This window comes from Peromyscus leucopus, chromosome 5, assembly GCF_004664715.2.
Source record: "Peromyscus leucopus breed LL Stock chromosome 5, UCI_PerLeu_2.1, whole genome shotgun sequence".
Lineage (NCBI taxonomy): Eukaryota > Metazoa > Chordata > Mammalia > Rodentia > Cricetidae > Peromyscus > Peromyscus leucopus.
This window is the reverse complement of record NC_051067.1, coordinates 7553504-7576345: the sequence shown is the minus strand read 5'-3', so window position 1 is coordinate 7576345 and position 22842 is coordinate 7553504. Positions and strand designations below refer to the sequence as shown.

Sequence of the window (22842 nt, the reverse complement as noted above, 5' to 3'; positions counted from 1 at the left end):
CCACGGAGTGCTGCAGTCAGAGCAGGGACAATTCATTCCTGCCCGGACAACAGCGGGGGTAGAAGAGGTAAACCAGGGGCCCAAGACTCATCCATGGAGCACCCTGACCATCAGGCCCTGGGCTGGCAGCCTCAGGGAAAGGCTCCTTCCCCTGCAGTGAGGAACTGGGATGGCTGATATCTAGAGCTGTATGACAGTGACAATATGCTTGGGCTGCTTCAGGCAATGGTGGAAACTAAAGCCAACAGTGTAGTTCATCTGCAAGGTGTGGCACTTTCAGGATGCAGCTTGATAAGGGCTTCCGGGTGCCCATGTGCATGCAGTCTGCAGCTGGTGTAACCAGGGCCAGGAGCCTTGGCTCGGCTGCCAACCTCAGCACTCTGCCAAGGGCTCAACGTGTCTGGTGGAGGCTCTGGGACCCAGGCTTTGCTCTAGAGTTAAGTCCTCGTGGGCTTGAGTGCTTTAACTGTTCAACCTTGGGGGGAACTTGTTCCTCCATTGTCTCTACCACCCTGTGGCAGAGCTGGGGCCAGGGAGAGATAGTTTTGGACCTTATGCCAGCTTTTAGTGGGATATGGAGAGAGGCCTACATCACCTGCATAGTCCCTATCATCATCCTGGTTGGCAACACACCACCCCAAGTTTGATTTCTGTGGCTTTCAGCCCCCTACTACTGCGAATTCCAGAGTGTCTCTCCCACTCAGCAGCCAAAGTTTCCTTCACCACCACTCAGCCCTTCTTGACATGGGCTTTTTTTTTTATAGCATTCAGCTAGCAGATATACTTCATTTTGAAATTATTATTCTCAAAGCTTTGAGGTTTACTGTCTGCTTATATTCCAATTATTTTGCCATGCTTTGTTTTTTTAAAAGCAGTATTTTATGTATTCTTTGAGTATTTCATAGTGTATTTTGATCATATTTACTCTCTTCCCCCAACTCCTCCCAGATCCACCCCTCCTTACTACCCACCCTACTCTGTGTTCACCCTACATTTTTAGATTTTTTTATTTTATGTGTATAAGCATTTTGTCAGCACGTGTGTCTGTGTACAGTGTGTGCAGTGCCCTCAGAGGCCAGAAGAGGACATCAGATCCCTTGGAACTGGACTCACAGGCAGTTGTAAACTGCCATGTGGGTGCTAGGGACTAAATCCAGGTCCTCTTCAAGAGCAATCAGTGCTCTTACTGATGAAACATCTCTCTGGCCCCTCCTTCTGCCTTTAATCCATCTAGCCCAGTATATGTTGCTCAACTACTCTTGGAGATTTTTTTTTATTATATTTTCCCAACTCTACTAAGCTATGTTATCACGAGGTCTGAGATTTTGCTGTCTTTATTGCTGAATCTTCTGATAATCTTCTAATATTGACATTTAACAAATGGTGTCTGAGTAAGGCAATTCATCTCCCTAATTATAAACCTAACACTTATGAACAGCATGATAGCATTTCCCATCTATTATCTATGCTACATATGTTTATTAATGTAAGTAGATGTTGGTCAAATTCTTGGTTATGCCATTGACCATGGCTGCTCCTTAGAGAAAGGTGAGTGAGATAGGGTTCAGGGAGGCTCTGAACTTATAGTGAAACTTTTATTGACAATGTATTCCCATATTAGTTGCACACTTAGAATTATTATTATTATTATTATTATTATTATTATTATTTTAGCATCAGGAGGTCTCTGAGTCAATACCATAGTCACCCTGAGCTTATTATTCACAGCCTTTTTATACCCAAAGCAAGGCGGACAAAAGACATCATGGTTAAAAGTACACAAACAAGTGTAAACACCTCCTTAGTACTCAAGACACCTGGTAACCACACCTTTGGCAAAATATGCTGTTATGTAGCCTTGTGGGGCAAAACAAGCTCAGATTCTCTTGACCTTGAGTCAAGATGGAATAAGGCCTCACTATGGATTCTCTGTGGGCCCCCACACTGTACTTTGCCTGTACTTGATATTTTGGATATAGTCAAACATACTTTCTGTGTTTTAAATATGATTTATGAAGTTTCAATTTAAAATATAATTGGTACTAAGATTTTATAAACAAGACTAGACACAAAAAGCCATTAAATTTAAAAAGATATTTAAAAAGTTATAATGTGTATAGTTGACTGGGGCAGGGAAGGAGGACTTCTGTTGGTTTTTTCTGTATCGAACACACAGATTGCAAGCCCAGCGCCACTTTGAGATCTTTGGCAGTAGTTAATTCTGCAGCTCATACATGACTGAGCCTATATGATAATGAGTATTCAGAGATTGGTAATGCCTGGGGGATGCTCACCAACCTAAGACAGAGCGCCTATGTGGCCTGGGCAGGTGTCTCCATGATGGATAAGGTGACCTGCTGATTTCCCACGAAACCTAAGTCAGAAGCTCATTTTTTAGTAAAAGGGGGACCTGTAGGGTCCTGGCCCCCGTTTTGGGTAACTGTTGCCTTGCTTGCTGACCTTGACCTTGATATCCTCCCTATGCTAATTCCCTGCTGGGTTCCACCCTCCTGAATGCTTAAGGGAAGTTCCTTGTCTGTGTATCCTGCATAATGGGCGTTAACAGCTTAGATGCAAGATTGTAAAACATTGGTAGTGAACTTCTGCCCTCCGGGGTTCTCCCATTGTGCTATAAGCCTGTATTTAAGATCTCCTCCCTCCTTCAATAAACGGCATTCGGCATTAGAATTATTTTTAAAACGATACATGCTAGAAGATACCCTTGCTTATCATGGAAGGTTGGGCTGCAGACAGCTGCCAGCTTGGAGCCTGTCGCTGTCCTGGCTTCTGAGGACCTTCACTCCTTGCTGCCCACTAGGTGCTGCAGGGGGCAGGACCACTCTGGGCCCTCTCAGGGAGACTTTCAGTATATGTATAAAGAAGGGACCCTCTGAGGCCAGGGCAGACGCTCTTCTGAACAGTCCTGTGGGCTCTGTGCCTGTTGCCTCCTGCCCCCGGTTATCCAGACTTCCTAGAGGATGCCGTATGCCCTAGCCATGTGACCTCTTAGGTCGCTGCAGAGTTGTTACTGTGCTAAGGCTGTTCTCCAGGCAAGGACAAGAGGAGAGCAAGATGGGTGGCCCTCTCCTGGTAGGGAATCCGTGTACTAAGCTTATGTGTGTCTTAATCTAACGTGAACCCTACATAGTCTACAGAAGCTCAGACCCCACAGAAGAGGGATGGGAGGGAATTCCAGAGGACCAGCAAGAGCAAAGGTTGGAGGCAGGAAATGTATATGTGGTTGGCATGGAAAGGAGGATGCCATTGGAGGAAATGGTGTGGAGGGTAACAGGCAGGCCAATCCCCACCCTCAAAGTACCTGGGCATTGGTAGCATTTGATAGAGGGCCCTGGAGAGTTGTAAACAGAGTGACATGATCGCAGTGATTTTTGAGAAACATCAGCCTGGCTGTGGTGTAGAGAAGGGCTGGAGAGATGTCCAGGTGAGAGAGAGACATAGACTAGAAAGGTGGGAAAATGAGCAGGTGTCCCCAAAGACATCTAGAACAATGGAGTGATGTGGAGTGATGGACGTCAGAGGCAGGACAGAGCCACGGTTTGGCTTTTTGTACTTGAGGCGAGCCTCCTAAATTCAGCAGCCACCATAGTTACACACCTAACTGATCTGGGTCATTCTCTGACTTCAAGCAGCCTTCTGCTGTGTGGAACTGGGCTGGATGGATATCAGAGCAAGTGTCCCTGAAGATCATGTGGCACCAAGCTGGCCAGGACTGAGCCTGGTCCTCCTCCCTGGCTGGGTCACTTTGGGCAACTTCGTGGGCTTGTGACCTATCTCAGAGTGTGTCTTTGCCCTTGCCTCTCTCCACAGACTCGCCTGCAGGCTGGTGTTGGCTATGGGAACACATTCAACTGTATCCGCATGGTGTACAAGAGGGAGAGTGTGAGTGCCCTGGGGCGGGTGGAGGGTGCCTGCCGGGCTCTCCCACGGGCTGGGGCCAGGGCCACACTCCTACCCCAGCACAACAGGCATGAGGCAGCCTGTTCCTGCTTATCACCTAGTTTCTCGTTTTGCACCACATGGCGTTGCTGGGGAGAAACTGGTGTTGTGTGGACTCTGGAGAAGCTCTGAGGGCTTAGAACCACAGTATGGAAAGGCCCACTGTCAGTTTCCTGAAACAATGATTGCTGGGTAAGCTGAGTCACAGCAGACTTCCCTTTATCTGGGTGCAGAACCCTCCCCATGTGACCAGGCGCTGATTTTCAAATAGGAAACAGAATGATATTTTATAACACCAGCTCCCTTTTAAGAATTAGTGGGTTACTTTCTAAGACTACCCATTGGGAATCTAAAATAAAAAATAAATAAATTGAGGGTGAAATGACCTAATTTAAAGAAACGGTCAAAGGCAGTTTGTGGCAGCTCTGCACTTTCCTCTGAGTCCTGGGAATGCACCCAGTTGTGACTGTTGGTGCCACAGGCTCCATCCTAACCAACGCCCTACGGTTGTGTGGCCTCCTGCAAGTACCGAGCTTGTCAGAAGACAAGTTCCTCTTGATGGCCAGTGTTGCTTCCACCCCCTCTATTGGCTGCTCTGAAGTCAGGGTGCGCACCACCAACCTCATACCTGGCGTTCTGAGGTGGTGGGTGTGACTCCCCGTCTCCTGAGAGAGAGCTGTTGAGTCTCCTTTTCTGGCTCACCTCCCCTGCAGTACTTGCCAGCCAGTGTCCCACTGCCAGGACTCTGCGGGGACTTCAGGTGGTGCCTCTGGGGCAGTGTAGCGCAGCATCCCAAGTTATGGAGGAAGAGCCTGAAACAAGACTTGCACATACATGTGTGTGCGCGCACATGTATGTGGGGTGTCCTGCCCTGTCAGGAGCACCAGTCTGTGGCATAGCTTTGCACATGTTCAGTGTATAAAGTGGCCTCCTAGGACGTTCTCATCTGTGGCACGTGTGTACTGTTTCAGTTCTTCCAGCGGCTGTGGAATTTTCCAGTTTTCCTTGGAGCAGCTGTGGTCTTACCGAGAACACAGTTATAGAGGAGACCCTGACCCCAGCAGGAAGCATTGTTTCTCAGCCTCCCCCTCTCCACTCTACCCTCTTCTCTCTATGTGTGTGTATGTATGTGCACATGCATATATGTGTGTGTGCATGCATGTTTGTATGTGTGTATTTATATGTGTCTGTGTGTGGAGGGGGCCCCATTCTGAGGTGCTGTCATCTACAGGCTGTTCCTGGCACCGTTGGGAGATCCCTTTGTTAGCCCCTTACCACAGACTCTGTGAGTTGTACTATATTGCCTGTCAGTTTGTCTGTACCCTCCACCCCATCCTCATCTGTCCTACCCCCAGACCATGAGCTCAGTAGGTGAAGACTGTTTTCTTATTGATGTCCCCGAAGGCTTGACACACAGAAAGCAACCAAAGAGAGAGTGCATGCTTTGCTTGAGAGGCCAGTGAGGAGGTGTGTCAGTGCTTGGTCATGCCCACTGCTCCTTAAGGCTTCTCAGGTGTTCTGCAGCATAGCCTGCTTTTCTCCAGCTCCAGACAATGCTGTTTGGGACACACACACACACACACACACACACACACACACACACACACACACACACACACCATCTTAGCATCATATATGATGCCAAGGCTGCATTGTGCAGAAGGCTCCTCTTTGGGTCTAGACTGACTGCCTGGGTTGTATATGGCCCTCCTCCTCTGTCTTTTCTGTGCCATCTAGACCCTCTTTGGAGCTCTTTTCTGAGACAGTGGATTATTGACTCTGGATGTCTCCAGCATGTATTACCCAAAGCTCCCAGGAGGGAGGCCCAGAGCAAGGGGAGTCCCACACCTAGTATGCAGACAGAGACCCCGGGGGAGTGGTTCGGCCTCACGCTTCCTCGCACTGGATCCCCTTGCCACAGGTGTTTGGCTTCTTCAAGGGCATGTCCTTCCCCCTGGCCAGCGTTGCCGTCTACAACTCGGTGGTGTTCGGGGTCTTCAGTAACACGGAACGGTTCCTCAGCCGGCACCGCTGTGGGGAGCCTGAGACTGACCCTGGCCGAAGTCTGTCTGACCTCCTCCTGGCCAGCATGGTGGCCGGTGTGATCTCTGTTGGACTGGGCGGTCCCGTGGACCTCATCAAGATCCGACTGCAGATGCAAACACAGCCGTTTCGTGAAGGTAAGAGGCCAATGGGGGGAAATTTGGTGCTGAGGACCTGTGACCTTTTCCCAGTTGGCTGGATCTGGGGTACCATTGTCCATAGCCTTGTTAGTGTGCAAGGTCACCCCCACCCTGTTCACCACAAGTACCACCTTTCACCTTCTCTTCCTGAGAGTTTTCCATGCTGCTCTTAAAATGGCTTTGGCAGAGGAGGAAGGGAAGGAGGGGCGCACGCTGCGTGTCTGTGTCGTCAGCCTTGGTGGAGCTGGGTGCTGGAGGAGGGGGCGCACACTGCGTGTCAGCCTTGGTGGAGCTGGGTGCTGGAGGAGGGGGCGCACGCTGCGTGTCTGTGTCGTCAGCCTTGGTGGAGCTGGGTGGTGGGGGAGTGGGAGCATGCTGTGTGTCAGCCTTGGTGGAGCTGGGTGCTGGAGGAGGGGGCGCACACTGCGTGTCAGCCTTGGTGGAGCTGGGTGCTGGAGGAGGGGGCGCACGCTGCGTGTCTGTGTCGTCAGCCTTGGTGGAGCTGGGTGGTGGGGGAGTGGGAGCATGCTGTGTGTCAGCCTTGGTGGAGCTGGGTGCTGGAGGAGGGGGCGCACACTGCGTGTCAGCCTTGGTGGAGCTGGGTGCTGGAGGAGGGGGCGCACACTGCGTGTCAGCCTTGGTGGAGCTGGGTGCTGGAGGAGGGGGCACACACTGCGTGTCAGCCTTGGTGGAGCTGGGTGCTGGAGGAGGCATATTTCAGTGCCTCAGAGTTTTGTTCCTGGTTCTTTCACTGAATTTTTACCATTCTCCAGATGAGGTGTTGCCCTCTCCCTGCCTGTTTCCATTTCTGTAGAATGGAGGGGCTGGATCCCTGGTCTTTCCTGTCATGTTGTGTATATGATAAGCCCCTTTTTGCTGGTAGCCTTTGAAATAGTTGCTATGTGATTGCTCTGCTCACTGAGGCTGGGGTTCAGCTGTGTGACATAATGGGAGACCCACGAGCTTACTCAGAGCACCCTGGCCCAGGTCCCTAGCTCCCTGTCCAGGCAGTGTCTAGTGCAGGTCCCAAGTCCTCTGAGTGTGAGGCTGATACTCCCCACTAGGCAGAGGGGAGGGCCTGTTGCCTAGCTGCCGTGAAGATGTGTCTCTCTCCAATACATAAAGTCAGTGTCAGGAGAGAGGAGATGCAGGATCACAACAGAGCCACCGAGGAGGTATGAGGCAGGCCCATCCCGTCCCATCCCAGGGTAAAAGCAAGGGTATGCGGCATGACGTTTCATGAGCAGGTACCCTGCCCTGTCTGCTTCAGAAAAGCTCTCCAGTCTGAAATTACAGGGACTCTCCTCACTGGGTCCAGATGGTGGAAGATACTCAATGAAGACACACATTCCCCAGACTTATTTATCTACTTACTTATTTTTGAGAGAAGATCTAAGTTATCCAAGGCCTGGAACTTGTAATCCTCCTGCTTCAGCTGCCTAAGCAGCTGGTATTACAGGTCTGAGACATCAGGCCCAGAAGTGGGTGAAGTTTCTTGATAGGATTTGATGTCATCCTGTTTTAACTTCTCCTACCTACATCTGCCCTGTGGAGGACGCTGGGATGATGGTGGGATAAGGTCTGAGCCACGGGGATTTGAAGGCCTGGTTGGAAGTGTCTAGAGAGGAGGAAGGTGGGAGTCAGCCAGGGAAATGGATGGACCCCAAAGGGCCTCAAAACTGGGTGATGAGCTATGGCAGTGTAAGGTAGACATGAGTACCATCTATGGACCTGTTGCACGATGTGCTCAGGGGTCTGTGCTGAGGACCCTGGAACAAGACTCCCTTGCCTCATCTCTAGGTACTTCCATCTAAGAGCTAGACAGAAAATGGATGGATTGTGGGGAAAATATAGGCTCTCAGCTAGGCTAGATCTGAGAGGGCTTGGAGCAGAGTTGAGAGCAGGGTATAAGAACTGTTAACTGGAGTGAGAGCCTCCAGGAAGCACCAGGGTATGTAAAAAAAAATCCACAGATGTGGCAAGGGCTAGACTTTTTCTCTCTTAGGGGAAATAAGGAAATACATACTTTCTGATGGTAACTTTCTCTTTTACTTTATCTTGAAAAATTTTCTTTCTGAAAATTTCTTGTCTCTACACAGCTACATTCTTTATATACAGCTATATATATATCTCTTTACATGCATACATCTCTTTCCTGCACAGCCATACATCTCTCTCTATAGTTACATCTATTTTCACACAGTTACATTTCACACAGCTACATATTTCTTTTGCACAGTTATATCTCTTTTCTGTACAGATTCATTTTCCTTGTCTCCACACAGTTACAAATCTCCACACAGCCTCAGCTATACATCTTATTTATATGGCTCTTTCACCATATAGCCACATCTCTTCCTTCACATACATCTCCCCTACATACACGTTTCTTTTCTACACCTCTCTACCCACTCAGCTACATCTCCTCACACTTCCTTCTCACTTCTCTTCTGCACATTCAGCTCCATCCCTTTTTTAGCACACACACACTCACACTCACACACATACACTCACTTCAACAGCTAAACTCTGGGCAATACTGAGTTACATATACAGGGTCTGACCCATTCTCATAACACATGATAAGTCACACAGTTTCTCTCAGACTACAGACGTCACACTGATGGGCCAGTGAGTAACACTTGGCCATGCACGTAGCCTGAGTGGTCAGGGTTCCCAGACAGAAAGTGATATTGAAACCAAGGACCTAAGCGGTAAACAATTAGCTGGCTAAACCTAGTCTTGTATCATAAACTGAGGTTAAGAGTACGTGCAGAAGGTCTATTACTGCAGGGAGTTTATGTCCTAATGCTTTCAGCCTGACTTTGGTTCAACAGACACTTAGGAATTTGTCCTTGAGCAAATTGTCTCCAGGAGCAACTTAGTCTATTTTGGATTTGCTCTGAGATCTTAGCAAAAATGTATAAAAGACTGTCTTTGTAGCTGAGTATTTTCCTATGTCCATCTGAATAATGAAAAATATCCTAGTATTATTTCTATTCATCAGAATTATACAGCTTAAGCAGAAATCATCTTCCTGACCATCCACAGCTATATGTGTGCCCAATAGATGGAATATATTCATGAGATAAACACACAAGCAGAGGGAAAACACCCAGAGCAGTTCTTAGGGAAGAAATGTAATGGCACACAAGAAAAATTACAGACAGAAGCAACCAGTCTAGAGTCTGTGGTTCCATAAGCCTTGCTTGATGGGATTCCTCCATCAGAGGGTTACTCCTCTGGTGGGTCGACCCCTGGCAATTATTAATTGCCATCTGTTGTATATTTCTATAGTCTCTGGTAAAGCCATTGCTACCAGCAGCTCTGAGTGGCCCAGCTTGAAGGACAGAACCACATACCAGTTAAAAATATTGGAGAGGGCCACCCAGTCCTGCTTCACCTAGAGTGTGAGAGCCTGTGATATGGCCCACCCTTTGGATCTACCCATCTAGGAAGTTCTTTCTAGCATACCACTTTCTAGGTAATCCCTTTGACCAGTAGGAACACAGAGACCACAAGTTCCCAACCCCAGGTGAGGTATTACAGGAGGGCTGGGCTTCCCTGACCACACCTGTGTGAGCACCCAGCTCTGGGCTTCCCTGACCACACCTGTGTGAGCACCCAGCTCTGGGCTTCTCTGACCCCATGCCTGTGTGAGCACCCACTTCTGGCCTCAAGCGTCAGTTCATCTGTGGTTCTGGGGGAAACCTGCTGTCTTAAACCCCTTGAGGCAGCAACAGAAGAGGAATGTGTGTCTGTCTGTCCTTCTGTCCTCTAGGAGCCCAGGGAGGCCTCTGTAAGTGTCTGGAGGGCTGACAAAGTTCTAGTCCTCAAAGTCTATGTCCGGGTCCTAGATGATAACAAAGACAAAGACAGCTTACCTGAGTGAGTGGAGGGAGGGTTCAGGCTGGATTGGAGGGATCACCTGAGCAGTGCCCACAAGCCCACTGAGTTGGGCTCACATGGGTCACAGCCCTGGGGGCCACATAGCACGGAGTCCTGTAGTACATTAGACTCAGTGGCAGGGTTCCTGCTTGTCTGGGCACCTGTAAAGGGGAAGTTGAAGCGCACAGGCCTCCCGGCCTGGGGTCTTTACCCAGCTGGAGGTATGGCAGAGAGCCTAGCACAGGTCACACAGGCCTCCCAGCCTGGGGTCTTTGCCTAGCTGGAGGTACGGCAGAGAGCCTAGCACGGGTCTCACTCTGAGCCCACGGGTGTGCTTCTGGCTTATAGAAGGAAGGTTATAGTGACTTTGTAACTCCTGGCCACCTAGGACTTTGAACAAAATCTTCTCGTTCAAAGCTTCAGATTTCCGGGAGAGCTGGACTAGGGGTATGTCTCCAAAATATTGCTTAAGATGGGCCCAGTTCCAAGTTCCTGAACCCTGAAAGGGGTTCTGAGTGACATGAGTCAGGCTATCACATGGGCATCCCCCTCTTCACCTTTCGTCATAGCTACTTGGGACAAGGTCTTGGGTAACCACAAATGTCAGAGGAACTCTGAAGAAGGGTTGTGGCATGCAGAGTGTCACCAGATAGGAAGCTCTCTAGAAAATGAGGAAGGATGTGGTTTTCATTAACTTGCTTCTTAGGAACTCTCTAGGCTAGAAAGAGAAATTGCAGGCAATTAAGACCGAGGAGGTAACATGGGTGAGCAGAGGTCCTAGGATGGGCACCCTCTCCCATTTGTTGAGACCCAGCCTGACTTTCCTGTTTCAGTTTTCCTCTGTTTGACTGACACATGAACTCGGGACACATCTCACTGCATGCCTCCCTGTGCTGTTGGAAAGCTACAGTCTAGGTGAATGGGACAGCACCTCTATCTGGAAGTGGCAGGAGCAGTGGGGGCTGTGGTGACCTGCATGGTGTCCTTCCAAGGGGACAGCCGTGACACTGTTTCCACATGGCTGCTAGCCTGGGGCCTGAAGTGTTTGGAGCCTCTGATTTTTTTAGGACAAGACAGAAAGCTGGACTTTACTGTAAGATATCACAGTCGGAAAGCGTCAGGTACTTCAATTACAAGTAAGCTCAGCAAGCCCCCCCTGTGGCCTGATGCGTACGACGAGGCCAGGGAAGACTGAGAACTTACAGTCTCAGCTGCAGGTCAGGCCCTCATGAGTGATGGCTTTGCTGACCTGAGCATTCACAGGAAGTGTGGGTACCACTTGTGAGATCTCCCTTGGTTTGTGATTTTAATTCAAAATTGCCAGTCTATTTCCAGAGTAATGATCGCGTGACATGAGAGGTGGCCTGACGTTCTGAAGCCAATTGCCAGATGACTGTGTTCTCTACTTTAGGAAATGTGACAGATTTGGAGGTCACAGTGAGGTGGCCCAGCTCATCTTTTTTGGGAGAACTGGTGACTTCCTCCTGAATGTGTATTTGCGGTGTCCCGTGGCTGAAAGCTGACAGAACGCTGAACATGCCCTGCTACCCTGTACAGCCTACCAGCAGACAGACTGCTGACTCACTGAGGTGCTTTTGCTAATCTTAGGTTAAGGATTTTAAGAGAAGTCACTCAGAGTAGGCACAATTGTATATCCTCTGGTTCTCCCTGTAGAAGCAGACACATTTTCTCTGTCATTCTAATAGCATATGCATTTATTTAAAATAGGTGTGATACTTAAAATAGATGTGCACTGTTCCCTCAAACACACACACATGTGCACACATACATGTGCATGCACACAGGGCCTACGTTCTATGGTAAGAATTCCATTCCTGGAGTTAGACTGCCAGTAACTGAGAGCATTAGGACGAGTCACCTGGTGTCACCAAACCTCAGGTGTGTCACTTCTCAGCTAGGGCACATGGATGTCCATGAGGCTTTTTAGCACAGTGGCTGTCATGTTGAAACTGTGAAATAATTGTCATCTGTGTAACTATGATATTAGGAATCTCCCCTCTGGTGACCGCCTGTTAGCAGTCTGTCTTCACCGCCAAGCAGTGAAGTTATTAGCCAACTTGTTTATAAAGCCATGCCTCATTGGGATTATTTCCCTCAGCGCGTGGGCTCTTGGAGCCATGAGTGGGCCCGAGGGTGTGGCCATTTTTGAGATTCTTGGTACACATTGTGAAATTGTTGTGCAGCCAGGCCTTGTCATTTGCATTGGCAGCTGCTGAAGTTGAAAGGGAATTCCCTGCCAGTCAGCACCTAGGGCCTTTGCATGTCGCAGCCTTTAACCCTCCTCCAAACTTCCAGATCACCAGAGCTAGTCTCCTGGGGCTCCTGCCCATTGGTGAGCATTGGTAAGCTTGGGTTTTTTCAGATGTGCCCCTCACAGTGAAGAAACATGCTTTCCCTTCAGCATTATTACTGGCATGAATGAGTTGACCTGGGTGCCCTGTTGGGTCTGTCAGGAAATGGAGGTCATTTCCTAGGTGTTGAGGCCAGCAATTTTCCTGTTGTCCTGTCCATTTGTGTCTTAGAGGTTGATGGCCAGTGATGCTCTCCTCTACCTAGAAGCTCTTGGGTGTGTATTAAACACTGAAGTGCAGCTCCCAAGGCCCATGTGTGGCAGGAGGAGGTTGACAGACCAGAGGGGCTCAGCTTTGGCCATGATCCCAGTCATCTCCAGGCCCAGCTGGAGCCAGGTGCGCTATGTTCTGCCGTTTGCTCTGGGGCTCAGTCCATCCTTCACAATCACTTCCTGAGCTCCTCTGAGTGACTGAGAGGAGGTAAAGCAGAGCTGTGGGATGCATAGCCCCCTGCCTTCAGGAATCTCTGGTCCTGGGGAAGTCACACATACATGATTCAAGGGCCCTCTCTGGAACCCTGGACTCTGGCTTTGTGGATCAGGAAGGCACTGAGGCAGCAGCCACGATGAGTTCTCTGGGCACTGAGTAGGATTCAAAGATCAATTCTGGAGTGGAGTGTTTTTCATATCGAGGGAATAATGCAGATCAATGGTCAATGGCAGGAAGCAGCATGTAGTGGCAGGGTGCAGAACCTGGGAGGGCAGGAACTTGGGGACAGAAGGGGTGAGTTGGGAAGAGCTTGGATTTCTTAGCTGAGCATGGGTGAGTCTAGCCCACAGGGAAGCAGTTTGGACCCTAGGATGAGCCCATCAGAGCTGTGTCATAGGAAGAGAGATCTGGCCTTTGGAGGGAGCACGTGGTGATAGGAATGGTAGGATGGGTAGGACAAGGTGGTGGCTGCTGCCCTAGCCCAGGGTCACAGACTTGGGGACACAGAGGAGTGACAGGAGTGACAGATCAGATGCACTGATCGCGCAGAACTGACAGCCCAAGTTTGAGGAGAGAAACGTGTCAGAATTCATCCAGGGTTTCAAAGTTGGGCGATGGGCCATGAGGGCAGCGGAGGAGGCTTCCTCACAGAAGGCAGCAGTGAGCAAGGGTGAGCTCAGTGGTTGGCGTGCAGTAGTGGTCAGCGGCTACTGTCCGTGCTCCCACTCCGGAGCCTGGCGGGTGGGTGAGTGGGGCTGGGTTGTGTTGTAGGAGGTGTGTGAGAGCAGTGTCTGGCCTGAGGGGAGCAGGAAGCGTGAAATGAGAGCTGGACTTCTGGCGTTGGAGGCGGGAGCTTGGGTTGTGTGACTCAGTTTGTGCCCCCGCCTGTTCGAGGTGACACAGGTATTAGCTCAGCTCTGCTACTCTATGACGTCTAGGAGCAGGGTCCTGAGACACAGGGGTCACCCAAGTGGGGTGGGGTGGGTGTTGTTGAGGGAATGAATATTTGGGGAAGATATGGCGTAGAGAAGGGAAAGGCTTTCTTTGAATCGGGAGGGAAGGAGGAAATACAGAGGGATTTTTGAGGGTGAATGGAAGGCCACGAGGGAGTGCTGGGGGTGAGTGGAAGGCCACGGGGCAGTGCTGGGGGTGAGTGGAAGGCCACGGGGGAGCGCTGGACCTGGTGCCGCCATAGGGGAGGATACTCTACCTGGAGCAGGGGGCAGAATATAGCTGGGGTTGGAGGACATGGCCCTGCTTTTGAGCTTGCCAATAGCGGATGAGTCATGCTGGATGGTGAGTGGAAGAGAAGGCCAGCTGAGGGCTTGAGCCAGGCCAGTGGTTCTCAACCTGTGGGTCATGACCCATTTGAGGGTCACATATCAGATATTTATGACTCATAACAGTAGCAAAATTATAATTATGAAGTAGTAATGAAATAATCTTATGGTAGGGAGTTACCACTACATGAGGGACTGTATTAAAGGGCTGCTGCATTAGGAAGGTTGAGAACCACTGCTCTAGGCAGTGTGGGCCTTTCAGAACCCAAAGCCATTAGAACCAAGATCTGTATGGCAACAAAGATGGCAAGAGACCCATTTGCTTGCTTCACGTTTCCTCAGAGGTCCCCAGGAGGGACACCATACAGATGAGTGGCTGCCGAACCACCATACACACACATGCATACCACAAATGCACACTTCACATACACATACGACAGGTGCGCACCTCACAAATGTGCATACCACACATGCACACTTCGCACATATGCATACTACATATGCACACTTCACGTACACAGGTGCACACCTCACACACATATACCACACATGTACACTTTACACACATGCATACCATATGCACACTTCACATACACAAACCATATGTGCAAACCTCACACATGTATTCCACACATGCACACTTCACACACACACATGCATGCATTCACGCATGCACGCACGCACGCACGCACGCACGCACGCACGCACGCACGCACACACGCACATACACATACACATACACTTGCATACCTCACACACTCCCCTCTTCTCCAGGCATGTTGGGAGGAGCAACAGGTTTTCTAAGTTCACAAATTACTGAGGATACCTCCATTCACTTCCTAATTAAGGGAGTTATGTGAAAAGTCAGACCCCCTGGGAACACAAGAGACACAAAAACACAGAGATGTTCCAGGACTTTGTAGCCTGGCTGTGCTTCTCTAGGAGGTTCTGAGAAGCTGAGAGGAAGTGAGGGCTGGGCTCTGGCAGCCTAGAAGCAGAGGGAGGAGGTTCACAGAGAGGCTACGCGTATAGCCATACACTAAGCATAATATACCTTTGCTAAAGTTGCATGCAGTGGAGGTACACCATGGCGTTTGTTTTTTGTTTTTAATCAATGGACAAGACTAAGTGTTGTCCTGGTTTTGGGACTTGAGATCAGTCTTGAGCGTTCTTGGTCCCAGAGCTCCCACAGGCTGGACTGCAGGCAACAAGGTTGACAGGTGTGTCCTTTGGGAATCCAGACTCCTATCGGCACAGGGCAGTACACATAGGAATGGTAACAGTTTCCCTTGAGCAAAGTGCATTCCCACAGCTCCCATCTCAGTGAAGTGACATTTTTAACACTGTCTAAATTACAGAGCCAAGGAAGTGAACTGGCCATTCATCTTTGCCCCCACTTAAGAGATGAAGAAACCAAGGTCCATGAAGTTCAGTCCCTTGTACATGGTTGTACAGTAAATAGCAACTGAACTAGAACACACATCCTGGCCTGCTTATAATGTGGGGTTCTTTCTGCAGAAGCTCCTGACTCTTTTGGAGCACCCAGGTCCTGGGGAAACTGATGGACTCCTGGGAAATAATAGCCAGCAAAGAGCGTCCCAGCTGAGAACTTCCCGGGCATGTGATCTGAGGGGCCTTCCAGCCTGCTCATAGCCAAACCCAAACACAGTTTGTCCAGAGAACACCACTAGAGCCTGTTACCTTAGACCTGTGGGTGAGAACATGATTGAGGGAGTTTTCAGTGTTCAAAGCTTCAGGACAAGGTCAGTGTCAGTCCTTATTAAATGGCAAGTGTGTGACCCTGTGGAGGCCTTGATGTGAGGACCTGCCCAGGGGCCCAGAAACTGTTGGAGACAGGCCGCATGTCAGAGTCCTATCATGAGGAACCTTGCTTTTCCAGAAAGGGTGTTCACCTTCTGTTACTGTGATAAAACACTGGTCAAAAGCAGGTCGTGGAGAAAAGAGTTTATTTCCTCTTATATCTTACAGTCCATCATGAAGGGAAGTCAGGGTAGGAACCTCAAAACAGGAACCTGTATGGAGGAACTGAAGAACCATGGAAGAACACTGCTTACTGACTTGCTCTCTGTCTTAGTCAGGGGTTCTATTGCTGTGATGAAACACCATGACCAAAGCAACTTAGGGAGGAAAATGTTTATTGCCTTACACTTCCACACCACTGTTCATCATTGGAGGAAGTCAGGACAGGAACTCAAGCAAGGGCTGGAACCTGGAGGCAGGAGCTGATGCAGAGGCCATAGAGGGGAGCTGCTTACTGGCTTGTTCCCCGTGGCCTGCTCAGCCTGCTTTCTTATAGAACTCAGGACCACCAGCCAGAGATGGCTCCACTCACCATGAGCTGGGCCCTTACCATCAATCACTGATAAAGAAAATGCCTTATAGCTAGATCTTATGGAGGCAATTCCTCAATTAAGGTTCCCTCCTTTCAGATAACTCTAGTTTGTGTATCAAGTTGACATAAGACCACCCAGCATACTCTCTATGGCTTGCTCAGCTTTTTTTTTTTAAGACAACCTAGGACCTTCTGCCCAGGTATTGCACCACTCACAGTGGGTTAGGCCCTTTCCAAATCAATCAGTATTCAAGAAAATGACCCACAGGCTTGCCTATATATCAGCCTGATGGAGTGAGTCATTTTCTCAATTGAGAATCCCTCTTCCCAGATGACCCCAACCTGTGTCAATTTGACAACAACAATGGAAAAAAAAAACAGCACAAAGGATAAGACAATATACTCAGAAAACAGAGGTACCAAATCCAGACCTTGACTCCTCCCCATCCAAAAAAAGCATCCTGCAGAGGAAGGCAACTGTCAGAGCTGAGGCCAGCAAATAGGACACCGACACTTCCGGAAGAGCCATGGAACCAGTTAGCCGCAGTCTTCTGTCTAAGGAGTGGTAACAGGGGTTAAGCTGATGATTCGGGGGGCCTGTAGATCTACACAGGGCTCCCACCCCACGGGGGAAGTGAGTCTCAGTGTAGGGCCCATTCCCTTATTTCAAACATCCTGTCTGTCTTGGGATAGAGCACTTGAGTTGGCACTGGGGGAACCATAGGCCTTCTGAGATGCAAAGTGAAGGTAACATATTTTTGATTTAGGGAAGGCAGTGGTCTTGGTAGCAAAGCATTCATGATCAGAATTGATCAAAAGTTGACTTTTATGTATATCCCCATTATATAATAAAAATCATGTTAGAGAAATTGAAACATTTCACTTTAGAAGACATTATTGTTGGATGGAAGGTTCAGGGTGTTGGTGGGGCATCAGTAGTTTAGCGAGCTGAGCACTGTTCTACCCTGTAACTTTCCATAGCCTCCTTGGACAGACTGTATGCAAGTCTAGGGAATTCAAGCGTGCATATATCCAAGAGTCGCTTTCCTGCTATCACCCAAATCAGTGTATAAGAATCACTCACATTTGGCCTTCACCAACCACAATTGGTCTGTGCTAGAGTTGCAGAGGACTCTCACCCAGGGCTGCCCTGCAGCCAGTGGCTGGGACTCCAGACCACACCCTCTGGACCAGGGCAGAGAGCTCATGGTGCTGCATGGTGTACTGATGGGAACTCCTGTTGTTTTCTGGAAGAAAATTCTAGAACCTATTCAGCAGCTGTATATTGAGCAGGCTCTGGTTTCTTTTACTCCTACCATAGCTGCAGAGTTGATAACTGTGGTGTAAAGTCTCTATCCTTGTAGGCCTTTATGACCTTGGCCTAGCCATTGTTAGCATTGTGATTTATTTTTATGTGGGCCTAGAATTGTAATATCCGCAGCTGACAGCATGCTTTGTGGTGCCAGCGTGAGCCATGCATGCTGAACTTGTGAGGTGGACCCCAAACAACCAGTGCTCCAGAGGTGCCTTGCTTCTCGGTGATTGCCTCCTTGATGGCACTGTGGTGTTCTTTAACCATGAGTATCAGCAGAGCATTGCAGCTGTGGAGGCCACAGAAGTTTGCTACAAATGTAGGAAACATTTTCCATGGTAGGTGTGGTTATATAGGTGCACGCCATTGACAGAACTTACCAACTATGCACCTAAGATCTAACCTTTTCATTAAGTGTAAATTTAGAAACAAACTGATTAAAAAGAAGTAGGAGGCAAGACAAACGGGGAAGAAAAACGGGGAGCAAAGCACTCCAGTGTGAGCACAAGGAAATCTGACACGCCCTGAGTGAATGTTCTACAAAGAGCAGAGACTGGCTGTTCCCCTCCTGCATGTCGGTGTCGTAAAAAACCAGCTAAAGGCTGTGGGGATGTCATAGATGGAAAGACTAGATTCCTTCCTGGAGGAGAGAAATGCTATCAAGGATGTCATGAGGTCGAATGACAGTTCGGCTGCAGATGGCAGATTAGATAAAGGCCTCATCAATGTAGAGTTTGAACCTGGTCACTAAGGTAGACAAGATGACATCTCAAACTTTAGGATACGTGTTCAGAAGTATTTAGGGTTAGACATTCAGTGCATGCAGCCCACCCTGAAAGAGTTTCTGAACCAGTTGTGCAGCCAGGGAGGACTGCTGCTTAGGGGGTGGGACTAAGGGCCAGGTGCACTATGGGTAGGAAGCCTAAGGCATTGGTCCTGGCTATGAAGTCTTGGGCTCCAAGTATGTGCTGTGAGCTGAGGTAGCTGAGGCCAGGGGGACCTGAGGCAGAGATTCCCATCCCTTGCCTGTGCTAGTGCTGATGCTGAGCAAGGTAGCTGAGGCCAGGGGGACCTGTGGCAGAGGTTCCCATCCCTTGCCGGTGCTGGTGCTGATGCTGAGCGAGGCCAGAGGGCACCTGTGGCCCATCCCTTGCCGGGGCTGATGCTGAGCGAGGTAACTGAGGCCAGGGGGACCTGTGACAGAGGTTCCCATCCCTTGTCTGTGCTGATGCATTCTGAGAGCAGAAGTGAGAGAGAATCAACACTTGGGTCTGAGAACTGCACACCCAACATGGTTGCACCAGAAACTCACTCTGAAAGGGAATTGTGTGAATTCTCCTGGGCAACACACACTCCAAAATCTGCTTTTATAGCTTTGAACTCTAATTGCAAATTGTGCTTCCTTCAATTAGCAGTTTGCCCCAGGAAACATCACAACAGGGAAATAATTCAAAACCCGCCCCACCAAGGAAGAAATACAGACTGATGTGGTATTTTTAATCTAATGGACTTTTATATGCTGTGTTTTTATTTTTTGTTACTTTTAACCTTTGTTGATTTATAATCTTAACTCTTGCATAATTACATCACATTCATCTTTGAGTGTGTATATTTCTTGGTTAGGTTTTAGATTGTCCTGTATTTTTCCCACCTGTCCTAATGCCAACAACCCACTGTTCTTTTGGTGAACAGTCCATGTATTGTCTTTTATTCCTATTTCATGTCTTCTCTTTAGTTCCCTGCACTTTCTGTTTTTACTTCTTAATTCTAGCCTTCCATAGCTCTAAAAATCTTTGAGTTCCATGGGCCCTAAAACTATTACAGCTTCCCCTTCTCGGATATTTTTCCATTTCATCTTTTATCTGAGTTGATGTAATACTGTAGCTAGAGTTTTCCTGCCTTGCCCACAATCAGGACAAATCTCCATCACCCGCCAGTCCCACAGCTGCTCAGACCCAACCAAGTAAACACAGAGTCTTATATTGCTTACAAACTGTATCGCTGTGGCAGGCTTCTTGCTAACTGTTCTTATAGCTTAAATTAATCCATTTCCATAAACCTATACCTTGCCACATGGCTCATGGCTTACCGGCATCTTCACATGCTGCTTGTCATGGCGGAGGCTGGCAGTGTCTCCTCCCACCTTCCTGTTCTCTCAATTCTCTTCTCTGTTAGTCCCGCCTATACTTCCTGTCTGGCCACTGGCCAATCAATGTTTTATTTATTGACCAATCAGAGCATTTGATATATAGACCATCCCACAGCATACTACTACTACCCAACCTAATTCTTTCTACTCCTAATCTTAGCAACTAATACCTTTGTAGAAGCCATACAAGTCTTGTTCTTTTATTCTTTGATACTTATTGAGGTCAAAGGGATAGTATTTTCAACTGGCTAGGATGATATTGGCATAGTGGTCCTATCCAGCTGCTCAGGTTGTTTCTGTAGTTTATATTCTTGGAGAACTATAGGGGACCATATCTCTGCTAAACTGTCCCCTCAACCCTACCATAGTCTAGCTCACTTTGAGCATTGCAGATAATTCAACAAAAATAATGCAGCTGATAAAATCCAATCAACACAATATGCATAAGTCAGAACACATAATATATAAGAAACATGAAGGACAGCAATGGATCACAATGAGAGAGCATTGCGTTAAATCCCAGATAAAGAATTCAAAGGATGGATTGTAAGAAAGTTTAATAAAAATAGAAGATACAAATAAACTATCAAATGAGTTGAAATAGAATCCAAATAAATAAATGAAATAAGAGAATCAAACAGGATTTGACATAAGAACTCAAGAAAGAGATAGAAATACTGAATACAAATAAAATTGAAATTTAAGAGATAGAAGTTCAGTAAGTCAAATAAACTCTTTACAAAGCTCTGCTCATGAATGGCTCAAATAAAAGACAGACTGTCAGGGATGAAAACAGATCGATTCAGACGCTGACAAAGATAAAGTGATAAAATATGAATAGAATACACAAGCTCTATTTGACACCATTAAAAGATCAAATTTCTAAGTCATGGAGTGATAGAACTTCAGTCTAAGGATATATATATATATATATATATATATATATATATATATATATTTTGTTTAATATAATATATTAAACAAAATAGTAGCACAAGTTCCCCAAATGTAGAGAAGCAGATGGCATCTAGAACCAGGAGGCATTTAGAACACCAAACAGACAAGATGAGAAAAGAACCTGCTGACACCATAGTATAGTAACACTAAACAAGAGAGCAAAGGAGATACTGAAAGCTGAGAGAAGCACCGAGTCTTATATAAAAGCGAACCCATGAAAAGTCCAGTGTCACTCTTTACAGAAATAGAAAAAAGTCTTAAAATACCTGCAGAAGCGCGAGACTCCAGAAAACCAAAACAGTCCTAAGCAAAATGAAAAATGCTGGAGACATCAGCATACTTGATTTCAAGTTGTAATATAGAGTCACGGGAGCAAAAACCAACATGTAGACCGTAGGGTAGGGTAGGGTAGGGTAGGGTAGGGTAGGGTAGGGTATGGTAGGGTAGGGTAGGGTAGAGTAAGATAGGATAGGGTGGAATAGAATAGAATAGAATAGGATGGAGGACCCACATTTAGACACAACTATGGGCAATTTTGACAAGCCAAAAATCTATATTGGAGATAAAGATAGCCTCTTCAACAAATGTTGCTGGTGAAACTGGGCAGTGACATTAGAAGAATGAATTTAGATCCTTATTTCTCACCCTGTATGAAGATCAACTCCAAATGGAGTAAAAGCCTTAATGTAAGATCTGAACTCCAGAATGCATTGGAGGGAAAATAAGAGAAAACATTTTAAGATAGCAGCATGGGCAAGACTTTGATTTTTAAATTCTATTTATTTAGTGTTGGAGGAGACACATGCCATGCACATGTGTGGAGATCACAGGACAATTTAATGAGAGTTGGTTCTCTCTCCCATTATGTGGGTCCTAGGAGATTCAACTCGGGTCATCAGGCTTGGCAGCAAGCATCTTTACCCACTGAGTCAGCTCAGTGGCCTGCCAAAGGCTTTCTGAATGGCACTCCAGTCACTCAGGAAATAATGCTAACAACTGTCAAGTGGGGTTTCATGAAATTAAAAAGCTTCAGCACAGCAAAGGAAACAATGGAGTGAAGAGACAGCCTACAAAAAGGGAGAGCTCTTTGATGGCTAGATACCTAACAGGGTTAATACCTAGATTATACAAAGAGCTCAAAGAACTAAGTAAGTCAAACAATCTAATCAATAGACGGCCTAATGAAATGAGTAGACACATGTCAATAAATGCATGGGCAATAAACATCAAAGAATATTCAATGTCACTGATCATCAGAGAAATACCAATTAAACTGCATTGAAATTCCATCTCCTCCAGTCAAAATAGCAATCATTAAGAACATCACAGCTGGGCAGTGGTGGCACATGCCTTTAATCCCAGCACTTGGGAGGCAGAGACAGGCGGATCTCTGAGTTTGAGGCCAGCCTGGACTACACAAAGAAAACCTATCTTGAAAAACAAACAAAATGAGAAAATAAATAAAAATGCTAGAGAAGATATAGGGGTAGGGAGGAACTTTTGGTAGGGGTATAAATTAGTCTAATCACTGTGGAAGTCATATGGAGGTTCCTCAAAAACTAACACCTAGCTACCTGTGCCGCTCCAAATCATCACAACACAGAGATATCTGCACATCAGTATTATTGCAGTGCTCATCACAGTAGCTGAGCTATAGGACCAGCCCAGGAGTCAGCACAGAGTGCACTAAGGAAATGTGGTTGTACACAGGGTAGAAGTGTTTCAGCCATGAAGAATGAAGTTATGTCATTTACAGGAAAATTGATTCAACTGGATATAACCTAGTAAGCAATTTAAGTTGTTTCAGAAAAAAAATATTGCATGTTTTCTCTCATTTGTGGTTCTCATATTTTATATAGGTGCATGACATCATATATATACATATGGCATGAAAGAAGTAAGGCTGAGTAGGGAACAGTGGGAATAGAGAGGTGAGAAAGGGGTGTGCAGCAGGGCGTGGGG

The 22842-nt window shown here is 47.5% G+C and overlaps 1 protein-coding gene across 5 annotated transcripts in view; it reads left to right on the top strand.

The window, feature by feature from the left end:
• Slc25a48 (solute carrier family 25 member 48) overlaps positions 1–22842 on the top strand; it is a 46542-nt gene that overhangs the window by 7062 nt on the left and 16638 nt on the right. For all 5 annotated transcript variants that reach the window (XM_037205689.1, XM_037205686.1, XM_028863360.2 and 2 more), the window contains 2 exons: positions 3829–3900; positions 5879–6137. In XM_037205689.1, coding sequence (XP_037061584.1) covers positions 3880–3900; positions 5879–6137 — 280 coding nt within the window. In that variant the 5' untranslated portion in view covers positions 3829–3879. The remainder of the gene's footprint in view (positions 1–3828; positions 3901–5878; positions 6138–22842) is intronic.